We start from the raw sequence: 12,411 nt of genomic DNA, 5'->3' as shown, positions 1-12,411 counted from the left end.
CCCCTTTTTTTCCATTAAATGATTTACTAGTAGAAAGAGTGCTTCTGCTTTGTCTGTTTTAGGATGACTGCAGAGTAGTGTTGGCTAAACAGGAGATTACAAGGCTACTAGAAACATTACAAAAACAGCAGCAACAATTTACAGAACTTGCAGATCATATACAGCTTGATGCTAGCATTCCTGTCACTTTTACAAAGGTATAGTCTTCAAAACCCTTTTCATATGTCTTCTATTTTCAACAGAATCTTGAACTGTCGTCTTTCTGAAATTCAAAATGTGTATTAAAGGAAAACTGCAATGATTTATCACCAGACTTTTCATAGATGCTGCAAATGCATTTATTGTACAAATACACCTTTTAACAATTTTTCTAGCTGAGACTGACTCTGATTTTGGAATACGGAGGCTGCCATCTTGCACTATGACACAAGATACTTACTCTCTGTTGAAATAGATGGGGAAAAAACAATCACTATGAGTGCTGTTTCTATGTCCATTTGAATGTATAATATATTTGCTACATAGATAGCAGTTGAAGTAAAAAACAGCTATATTTTTCACTATTTTTAAATTTTATTTTAATCAAGATAGTGGTCAGGAGTTCTGAAAAAAAGAGATGCTCTCCAGAAAGCAGCCCTCCCCCCTATATCCGTTCCCCCCTCTCCCCCCGAAATGGGGAGTGGTTTTGTACAAACGCCAAGCCTGATGGATGCTGGTTATTTCATTTCTTATTTGCCTATTAAAATACAAAATAATAATAATACAAAATAATAATAATAAAATTACATATTTCCATTTACAGCATTCAAACTGATGTATTTCTTCCATGATTCTAATGGTGAATTTGTTCCTCTCATAGTTTAGCATTTGGTACCAACTTGGCAGCCTTCATATTCTGAGCAGGTTTTATTGCTTAGTTTCAATGTGTGTATCTCAAAATAATATGAAGTTGTTTTTGAAAGAAGGTTGAGATGATTGTGAAATTTTGGTAATACACTAGAGTTTCCGCTAAGTGATTTATTTCCTAATTCTATAATTAAAGAATTTTTAAATGGGCTTTGGATCACAGTTGAACAAAAAGACAAGAGGTTTGAGAATATTGAAGGATGATGTTTGTTTGTCTTGTATATTTGGCTGTATCCTCATCTCTTCATTGTTAATGAGGGAAAGGAAACACTGTTGTTTTGAGTGACTTGCTGCTGTTTTCATTATGAAGTAGCAATAACAATGCCAATGAAGTGCTTTCCTTCAGGGAAACAGGGGTTTCAGTCTGGAGATTGTCTCAGTTGTACTGTGTTATTACTAGGGTTACTATCAAAATCTGTATGGTAGAACCTGAGAGTTACAAACACCTCGGGAATGGAGGTTGTTTGTAACTCTGAACAAATCGTTATGGTTGTTCTTTCAAAAGTTTACAACTGAACATTGACTTAATATAGCTTTGAAACTTTACTATGCAGAAGAAAAATGCTGCTTTTAATCACTTCAATTTAAATGAAACAAGCACAGAAAGTTTCCTTAACTTGTCTAATCTTTTTTAAACTTTCCCTTTATTTTTAGTAGTTTACATTTAACACAGTACTGTACTGTATTTGCTTTTTTTTTCTTTCCCTTTGGGGGAGCGGGGGAGGGAGAAGGGGGTCTTTGCTGCTGCCTGATTCCATACTTCTGGTTACAAATGGGGGGTGTGGATGACCAGTCAGTTAATAACTCTGGTGTTCAGCACTGAGGTTCTACTGTATTTCAGTACTGCTTTTAATTTACTATTAGTAGATACTTCATGTCTTGGAATCTTTACTACTTTGTGCAAGATATTCATGTGAACTTGCATGAAAGAGTCAAGAAGACAGTAGTATGTATTTTCAGATGTATTCCTAGTATTTCTGCAGCAAGGTCAGTGATTCAGAAGTGGAACATATAATTTCTATTGCACAGCTTTTCTCATTGATTACTGATGGGTAAGGTTAAGATTTTTGTCACGGTTATTTTTAGTAAAAGTCATGGACAGGTCGTGAGCAATAAACAAAAATTCAAGGGGGCCCTGACCTGTCCGTGACTTTACTAAAAATAATGGAGGAGAGAGGGCGGGGGGGGGGGAGGAAGAGGAGGAGGGAGAGAGAATTTGGAAGCTGTCTAGTGTAGTTGTTGGAAGCTCCAGGACGGAATCTTGTCCCTCAGCTCAGGCCACCAGGTTTTTCTGCCTCTGGTGGTGGAACAAATTGGCAGTTCAGTTTCTCCTGACCATTTTGTTATATAATTTTCAATTTTTCACGTGGCAGTGAGTTAAAATATGTCTTCCTCCCCCCCTAGATCAGGTATTTGGCAGCATGGTGGTTTCAACCACCCAGATCTGCTGCTGCAGTACCTCCTCTCTGAGACTCCTCTGTCCCCATTCAGGTATGGAAGAGCTGTCTCACAAATACCAGGTACATTAAAGTGGTGTTCCCAATGTGAGGCAGCATTTACATACTTTAGAGGGTGAATTATGCTCTGTCTGTCCCCAGCCAGCCAACCCTCTTGCTGCCATGGCATGGTGCTCAGAGTAAGGCCAGCATTTGGGTCCATCCCTGCCCTGAGGAACCATAATTCCAACACAGAATAGTCTGATCAGGAGCTTCTGAGCATTTGGGGAGACACCACCATGAGGACACCAGACAGCCAGCTCAGGGGGTATGTCCCTCAACAGACCTTAGGCTGGAGGGGGGAAACCACAGAAAGAATCCAAACTCTTTGGGGTCATGGAATGGCATACTTGATACAGCACAGAATACAGTGTCATTCTCCAATCGTATCTGAGTGTCCCTCAGATATGATTGGAGAATGACACTGTATTCTGTAGATTGTTGCTGAAAACCAACCCAGTTTTTTTTAAGTAGCAACCCAGTTTTTACTCAAGACTTTGCATACTCACTATGGAAGTAATCTCTGCAGGATGGGGAAGCATATTTGGAGGACAACATTTCAGAGTATACGTCCTTTTAGTTCACTTCGACACCCCTGTCAGTGGTGTATCTAAAGTTAAACAAAACAAACAAAAAGCACCCCACAAACATGATTGTATGGGATAGGACCAGAGGCCCATCTATTCCAATACGCTGTCTGTGACAGCAACCAATACCATCTGCTTCAGAAGAGGGTACAAGTAAGTACATAGGAGGCAATTAGCTGCTCAAAAGGGAAGTCTCCTGCTACCTTCTGTTAGAGGTTGGTCTGTGACTAGGACAAGAGTGTTTTTATCCCTTCCAAAAGTGAGAGCAACCAGATGTCAGAGCTTCCCCATGGCAATGAAAATAATGTCCTGGGCAGAGAAGAATCTGCTACCTTTCAAGACAGTAAAGGTAAAGGGTACAGGAAAGAGGGAAAGGGAAAGTTGAAGTCCTCCTAGTTTTCCACTGACCTAGAAGCCATAATGGACTTACTAGATAGCCAAGGAACTCACACTGCACCTGCAGAAAAGCCCAGATATATTTGAAGCAAGGACTTTTTAATCCAGACGAGTTATATTTTGGTATACAGACAGAACTCAACCAGGAAATTTCATTCCTTGATATCAAATTTATGTTTGTGGTGTCAGTGGAAACAGAAACTTTAGGGAAGGAACTGCCTCTTTGTACAGAGCTCAGCACAGGGGAGCCCTGGCATCTAGATGCTACCATAATACAAATGTAACAATAGTTATGAAGTACTGATGGATATCTGCTACATTAGCATTTCTACAATGGATTCCTGTACAACCAAGCACCATAGAAATGAGAGCTCAGGGACTCGTGGTGTTCTGCAGATAGCTACATCAGACTTTTCAGCTTGGTATCATCAGATGCCAACATTAATCAGAATGACAGATTACATAAGTCTGTGGCTGGCCTTCCTAGTCACCATTAGCTCCAAAAGGCAGGTTTTGGAATTAGTTCCCCTATCTGTACAAGAACCACATTGGTGGCGTTGTGAGGGTTTCTTATAGCTCCAGAAACTTTCTGTTTAAGGCACGTTCCTCTTTCCACAATTCCTGGCAAATGGTCCCCCCATCATTTACTGAGTGGGAGTAGGTCAGACTAAATGAGCATTATGGTTCATTCTGGATTTAAAATCTATTAATCTATAAATTGGTCTCTAAGGTGTCACAAGTACTCCTCGTTCTTTTAACTTTACAAATAGTGAGACATGTTGCATGCCACAGAGATCCTGGAGTTTCCTATAAAGACAGTGAAGATGTATCTTTTAGCTTGTTTTCAGTGTTTATATATTTTTTTCACCAGGACAACAGGGTACATATTGGACCGAAAATGGAGATTCGAGTTGTGACCCTAGGATTAGACGGAGCTGGCAAAACAACTATTTTGTTTAAGTTAAAACAGGATGAGTTCATGCAACCTATTCCAACAATAGGTATGTAACTGAGTGATTTAAAAGTTTGACTGATTCATTGTTAGGAATAAGAGTATAAAAAGTGAACTTTTCTCTTTTAGGTTTTAATGTTGAAACTGTAGAATATAAAAATCTGAAGTTTACTATTTGGGATGTAGGAGGGAAGCACAAGTTGAGGCCTTTGTGGAAGCATTATTACCTCAATACACAAGGTAGGATTGCTAAAACATTTAGACTGTTTGTTTGGTTTTGTAGTTTGTGCATTCATTAGTGCCAAAAGAATATGACTAGAAATCATTTAATCATAGAAAATTGACATAAAATAAGTAGTTATGTGTAAGGTGAAGTATGGGTGCTAGATTCATGGCCTAAGAAAATATTTTGGACCAGTAGATCTTGACGTCTGCTGGAAAAAGTTGCATTCTTTGTAAATTCATCAGCTCCATAATTCATGGAGCCATAACAAAAATTAGAACCTCTGTTAAATTAGTTTTAGCTGACAGTGGACAAAGATGTAGCATTCCAGAAGTTCACATGGTGATAAGTAGCACTTTACATGTGTAAACATTTGATAACATTTGAAATTAAAATACTCAGCTTTACAAAGTAACGTAATTTCTGACCCAGTACTGCAGCACAATATCCAATCATAGTTACATTAATACAGATGAAAAAAAAGTCTATCAAAACAGGTTTGCTGTCCACATGGTAAAACGTTCTTCTGAATGTTACTGGCATGAAAGTGCCTACTATACTTTTGGGCACTGAATTATGGCGATGTCCTAAGTGCTCTATAGTTAAGTTTGTTTTCTATTTAAAGTGGGGTTCAGATTCCTGAATTAAATATTTCATGAAATCATTCCTAAACACACAGACTCTTTCAAGGACAACAAACTTTTTTCTAGGTGCATTCTTCAGAGCCGCCTTTGCAGAATTCTGTTACATTTTAAATCACTTTTCTTTTAAAAAAATCATTTTCAGACTGTAGAGATCACCAACATAGGTCTTTTCTCCTATGAGAGAAGAAGAGGGGCAGGGCTAGGGTGAGAATTGAAAATACCAACAGTTAATTTGCTTCTTTGCTATAACTGTTTTATTTTTCCACTGTAAACGATGAGAAGCTCTGAAATTTATACAGAGAATTACTGTTCTCCAGTTCTGCCTCCTTAGCTTTCAAACTTTTGATTGCATGCAGTGATGATTTAGTATGGTATTTCTGCAGTATTATTTTACTTCAAGGGTTAAGGTATGCATTGTGTTAAAATGAATTGAATTCCTTTATAAGCACTTGAATTTAACCATATTATTAAACTAATCCGCCTTGGCCTTATTAAACTAACTTGCTTTTTCATTCTGCTGCTTTTTTTTCTTTTCCCCTTCAACATAGCTCTTTCTAAATTTTTGCTGATGGTTGCTGCATTAAAAATAACTGATGTGATATTTGGGTAAATGGAGATTTTAAGCAATGGATTTATGGGATTTGTTTGAAACAAACAAACAGTAACAGTTTGTCCATAGAGATACTTGGATGATAGTTTAAATTGACACACACACTATATTAATTGAAAAATGTTAGTTAAGAGGACAGCATTTTACTTGAATCCCTCTCCACCTTCTCCCACAAGTGTAGAACCTGTCCATAACATGTGGATTTGGTGAGCTTTCATTATTGTACATATATTGTTACCATTCCTCAGTTTGCATTTTTAAAATTTTTAGGACATAATGGAGGTCTCCAATGCCCTTCCATGCTTCTGCTTTTAATATAGCATCTTTTGAGGGTAAATCATAGGAGAATGTTTATCCCATTTTGTCTGCTTTAATTTACATGCAAGAACCTATTTGCATAACATAAAATGAAACTTATTTGCAGACAATCAGAAAAGTAAACAAACAAACAAAAACCCTGTAAACATAAGAGAGAAAATATGTACCCTTTCCCTAATTTTCCATGGTCTACAACCCCCATGAGTTCCTAATAGTAAATGACTCTATGCCACCCCTTCATTCATGCCATCTTACAGCCTCTTTGGCATGTAAAATCCTCCTACAAGTATACATAACCTTAACTTAAGGCTTGTCTAGATGAGAAAATTGCACTGGTTTAGATAAAGATGTGATTTTAAACTGATTTAGTTATACTGGTGCAAAGCCGTGTGGACACTCTTATTTTGATTTAGTGTAAATTGATTAGGAATTGCTTTAAGTTAAACTGAAACAAGTGTCCACACAGGGCTTTGAGTTAGTTTAACTAAATGGGTTTAAAAACAGATTTAAGTTAAACCATTGCAACTTCCTTCTGTAGACAGGGTCTAAGATGCTGGCTTTTGGGGAGACTTTTTTTTTCAAATAAGTATGTCTATCTGTACAATATCTTAATGCTGAGGTTTGAGTTAATGTGCAATTCTGAGACACGCAATCTGTGCATTGTAGGTGGTTCTATGTTGGAAAAAAAAGAGAGTTTATGGAGTTGAGTCAGTGCATTTGGGTATTATGTCTGAGTGTGTGTGTAACATGTTTCACTATTTTTTTCATAGCGGTGGTATTTGTTGTCGATAGCAGTCACAGAGACAGGGTTAGTGAAGCACACAGTGAACTTGCAAAGTTATTAACAGAGAAAGAATTGCGGGATGCCCTGCTGCTGATCTTTGCCAATAAGCAGGTATCGGTGAATTTTTTTCTACCTCTTGTTTCTTTTTAAAACTGTAATTAACACAAACTTTGTGAACTGTCTGCCATAATTAAAAAGTGGGGATGGGGAAGGAATAAAATTTAGAAGTTTTTCCTTAATGTTTAGTGACAATATTATAAGAACAGACTAGTCACTGATTTAATGAATTCAACAGTTATTTCTGCGTGGGTGACAAGGTCAGTAAAACCTTCTGTCCAGCCTTAAGATTATTCATTTGGTTTGCAGTTTTTAAGATGTGAGAGATTTTCTAGCAGTTCTAAATAATCTATATTCTTATCAGTGAAAGTGAAATCTCTAGAAAATTTACCATGTGCATTTAAAGTAATGCCTGGCTCTCTTGCAGGATGTAGCGGGGGCTCTTTCAGTAGAAGAAATCACAGAAATGCTGAGTCTCCATAAACTCTGCTGTGGCCGTAGCTGGTATATTCAGGGCTGTGATGCTCAAAGTGGCATGGGACTATATGAAGGATTGGACTGGCTTTCAAGGCAACTGGTGGCTGCAGGTGTACTGGATGTGGCTTAATTTCACTTATTTGCACGGGTTAGGATGTTGTAACAAGGTCTGCATTGTGAAGATGGAGATTTATCTAGAGCTCTGGTTATAGAAGAAAATGTACGTGGCATCTGCTTATCAAAGATTGTGGAATTGATACAGTAAACGTGCAATTGCTACAGTTTTTAAAATTTGGTAATGCAACAGATTAATAGGGTGGTCTGGCTGCTAAGGTGCCTAGATTTTTTGTGTGTGAAACTAGGTTGTTACTTCCAATTTAAGCAAGCTTTTTCTGCTAAAACATTATGTATCTAAATTGGTCCAATATTCAGCATAAGGTCACAGAAGTTACTTATTATTAGAATAAAATTCTTAGCGACTTAAATACTTATCCAAAAAGCAACTTCAAAAAAAACCCTTGAGCTATTTAGAAAGCACCCAAAACTCTAGCTGCTCTTTGGTAACACATTATGCCACTTGTAGTACATTTTAAAAAGCACTAGCTTAAACTTTGCTTTGAAAACTCCATATAGACACTACAAGAAGGAAAGTTATTCCCCAGTCATTTATTTATTAGCCTTATTGCGTGCCATGGGATGTGTATAGGGCTAGAAAGTGGTAAGAACATAGCAGTCTTTCTAGGACCTTGCAGATTTAATGGGTGTAGGCATTAACTACCATTAGTAATAAAAGATGCAGTTAAATGAAAGCAAAGCAAAATTCGACACATTGAAATGTCTTCTTTCCATGAATAATACAAAATATATTGATTATAGATGGGAGTTGCCTGTGCTTGCCCAAGGACATAATGTGTCTTTAGAGATTAAACTTCATCCTTAAGAAATCAAGTGAACCTAAGAACTTCCTAAAGAAAGCAATTGAAATATCAGCCCACCTATGTATTTTTATGTGAGTTATGCTTCCGGAAAAAGGTAGCAGCCTTAAAATATTGAGTAACCTGCTGTAAAAGCATCGCACGCTTAATAACTCTTACTTAGAACAGCAGATGGTAAAATCTGATCTAAACTTTTAGTGTCTGATTCAGATTCTTTATATACTTGGAACTATCACCAGTGCCTGTATTCAAAGACTATTCATTCACAAACTCTCAGAATCTTGGGGCTGTGTCTCTGTTTAAATTTAGGGAAGATTGGAATAATTTATTGATGTCTCCTCTTTTGCTGTGCACACAGTTCTGATCACCATAAATCTGTGTGGTGAACACACCTGGTATGACTCCTCTGTTCCCTTCTGTAACTGTAACCCCTGGAAAGTGACAAGACCATGCAGAAGGAATACTATGGTATTAGTACGTATTTTGTAGCATTTTTTCCCACTTCGTACAGTAGTTAAAACAAAGAATATATAAACAAATTATTTTAATACATTTGCACTTCAGAAGGAAGCAGTTGTGGTAACTGCTCCCTCCTGATACACTGGTTTATAATCACCTCCATTCTTTACATTTCATACTAATGGTGTTATGTACATTTAAGCTTGCTGAAACTGAATGGTTTGAATTGTAGCTCAAGTGACAAGTGTCACTATTTTCAAAGGTGTAGATAAAAATTAAGCTTGTCTTCACATTTAGAAGTGATCTTAAAAATTCTTGCACCCATAGTGGAATGCTAAGAGAAGGATTTTACAGACACTAAGTTCAGACTGTATTTGAAAGCTATATTCTCATTCAGAATACACCTGATAATATTGTATATAATTTACAGGGACTGAAGAGTTTTTGCTGCCCAAATTGTTCACCTTTCAGCCTGCAACCTCTTGCACCATAGACATTTTCTGCCCCTTTGACTACCTGCTCAGCCTATATTGCAAACCCAGCATAGACCTTCATAATTCTTTGACTGTCCTTTTCATAGTTTTATTTTCAAATATTAACAAGTTCTAAGTAACAGACACTTTAGCTGGAAGATTTTTAATGAAAAAAACATGCATTGGTTGGAAGATTTAATATGAAATTTGTCATTTTAGTTGGTACATTCTACATCTTCAGTGGGTTCAATTGTACATGCTCTCCCACTCGGCTGTTTCTACTTTTGTTTTCTCTCGTTATTTTAAAACACTCATCAGAACCAGTCAATACTTTGAAGGGCTTGTAGAGAAGAGTATGTTTGGGGGAAAAATTCACTTACTCATCTTTTACTTTCAGAACAAAAAGTTCTGCTGCCAATGTAGTATACTTGCATAAAAGTATTATTTTTTAAATGGAAACTAATGTGACTGATTCAAGTAACTGTGAAAATAGGTCTTGCATTTGTCTGTGAACTCTTCAGGTGTTATCAGGTAAACTTAGATTTATTTGTGATATAAGTCAATACTATATATAAACTGCTTCAATTGTAAATTTTAAATGTCTTGAACTTTAATTCAGTTTTTAGTGTACTAACTTATGCAAGTTATGATTGGGATGTGTTTCTCGCATTCTGTTAGAATTAAAAAAAAATTACAAGTATTGGAGAGAATTTTCTGGGTAAAACTAAAACCTTGTTTAAAAAGTTAACTGTAGCATTTAGCTATCAGGTCTAGATTTTGGCTTAATTGTGAAACTGAGTATACATAACCTGTGCAGTGACTGAAGAAAAGTGTTTAAATTAATCTTGTTTCAAAATAGTAAACAATAGCTAAGCTATTTGAGCAGTAATGCTTGACTTCTTGGTATAGTCTAACTTTCATTGTATGTAATTGAACTTTTTCTAATTCTGCTTGTGGACTGAATGATGACTGAGGTTCTGTCTGCAGGAAGATATTCACCAACAGTTCTTGTTCTAGGCTACTGGAGCAGGGTTGGGTATGGTAGTACTTCACAAAGGAACAGCTCTGATCTAATGGAAGAGTGATTTAGCTGATGGAGTTTCTGAACTGCCTTGAAATTTTTTTTCCAATAAAGAGAATACTTTAACCCTCTGGTTTAGGGTACTATCCTTCTTTTGAGCACTTTCATTTAAACCACTCTTGTTGCAGGTTAATCTAAGAATAGGAGTCTGAGTATTTTGATAGTCTAATGCTAGAATTTGGAAGTTGTTCACAATGAAAAGGTTATGACCATTTCATGATGCTGAAAATGTTGGTACTGGTATCCAAAATTCAAGGATTGGATTAGAACAGAACCTACCTACAAAAAAAGTAACAATATTTAGAAAGTAGGCCTCAGGGACTTCACTTTTAATACTAGCAGAAAAACATCTATCCATACGTTTCAGCTAAGGTTATTGTGACTATCAGGCACAAATCTCAACACTTAAAAGACCTTGACTGAGGTAAATGCACTTTTCAAGTTTGAAGTGCAGCTCTACTCAGAAGTGGTATTTTATCTAAATGTGTGTTTACACATTTGTGTCATCGACTTCAGTCACAAATGATATCACTGCTTTAATACAGCTGCCATACTGGATTTGTATTCCTACCTGTGTGCCGGGAATTTCTATTTCTCATTATTAATACTATTGTAACTCCCCGAGTGAGAGAAGAGCATGTTGTGGGATGGGCAGTGCTTTAGCATACTGCTGCTGTGTCTGTTCTGTAATCTGAGGTTGAATCCAGGTGGGTGATTCTCAGGAAAAAAACCTTCCTAGTTCCTCTGACAACATCAAGACTGCAGTTATATTAATACAGAAGAAAAAAAAACAAAACCCTGACACTGAAAATAGATTGTATACAGTGTTGTATCCACATCAGTTCTAGGATATTAGAGAGACAAAGTAGGTGAGGTAATAACTTTCACTGGACCAACTTCTGTTCAAAAGCTTGTCTCTCTCACCAACAGAAGTTGGTCCAATGAAACAAAAAAACCTCACTCACCTTGTCTCATTGAAAAGGGCAGAGTTAAAAAAACAAAAACACCCTCTAAGTATAAATATGTAGCATTGATTATTCTAATATAATTAAACCTATTTTTGAATTAATGCAGGACTATTGAAGTGACAGTTTACATTCAGTGTGCTGTTACGTATCTGCTCCAGTAGTCCTGTTGCATTGAATTTAGTCTAAGCTAGGGCCTTCCTTTTGACAGTGTTTTAGGCAGGGGAGGCAAAAATGTGTTGGTTGTCAGCATGACATTAAGGGAAAATTGTAAGCCAAAATGGGGGCTTAGATTAATCTAACTCTGGGAATACTAATGTCACTATAAGCCTTGCATTCCTGTAGAAGTTGGAAGAAATAAGACCTACACCTCTACCCCGCTATAATGCTGTCCTCGGGAGCCAAAAAAATCTTACCGTGTTATAGGTGAAACCATCTTGTATCGAACTTGCTTTGATACACCGGCGTGCGCAGCCCCGCCCCCCCGGAGCGCTGCTTTACCGCGTTATGTCCGAATTCGCGTTATATTGGGGTAGAGGTGTATTTAGTGTTGTAGAGAATAGAGGGAAGATACTGTGGTATGACTACTTTACACCATGCTGGCAGATCCCAAGGAGGATGAAACTATATGTATAGAGCATCATTGGGCTCTTACTCAATGTATCCACCTGCTGGCAGCACAGCAAGGAAAAGCGTGTGTGGAATGACCTTACACCATGGAAGTCCTCAGCTGCTTGGGGTTAGTTGCTGCTGGCAGAAGTTGGAGGTGTGTTCAGGCTGCTCTAACCCAAGAAATGAGGCTGATGCCCAAGGATTGTGGAACTATAAAAGGTAATTTTTAAACTTTGTCCACACCCCCAACACTCTTTACCTGTAATCCATGTAGATTAGCTCCAGCCCTCTACCCTTTTGTACAGAAATGTGTCTTAATTAGGCTTCAGGGTACTGAAACTCCTAGAACCTTTCCATTCATCTCTACATATCAAAATTAACTGTTCAAACTATTGAATGCACCTGCTTTGCCTGATATTACCCTAATTCAATATGC

At 37.2% G+C, this 12,411-nt stretch overlaps 1 protein-coding gene across 3 annotated transcripts in view; it reads left to right on the top strand.

Moving 5' to 3' along the window:
- The window catches only part of TRIM23 (tripartite motif containing 23), a 31,866-nt gene extending 21,397 nt beyond the window's left edge, over positions 1–10,469 (top strand). For all 3 annotated transcript variants that reach the window (XM_065550049.1, XM_065550048.1, XM_065550050.1), the window contains 5 exons: positions 63–197; positions 4,257–4,386; positions 4,467–4,577; positions 6,903–7,027; positions 7,401–10,469. In XM_065550049.1, coding sequence (XP_065406121.1) covers positions 63–197; positions 4,257–4,386; positions 4,467–4,577; positions 6,903–7,027; positions 7,401–7,580 — 681 coding nt within the window. In that variant the 3' untranslated portion in view covers positions 7,581–10,469. The remainder of the gene's footprint in view (positions 1–62; positions 198–4,256; positions 4,387–4,466; positions 4,578–6,902; positions 7,028–7,400) is intronic.
- The last annotated feature ends 1,942 nt before the right edge of the window (positions 10,470–12,411 follow it).

The sequence above is a fragment of the Chrysemys picta genome, chromosome 6 (assembly GCF_011386835.1).
Source record: "Chrysemys picta bellii isolate R12L10 chromosome 6, ASM1138683v2, whole genome shotgun sequence".
NCBI lineage: Eukaryota > Metazoa > Chordata > Testudines > Emydidae > Chrysemys > Chrysemys picta.
The sequence above is the reverse complement of the archived record's forward strand: the minus strand, read 5'-3'. Positions and strand labels throughout refer to the sequence as shown.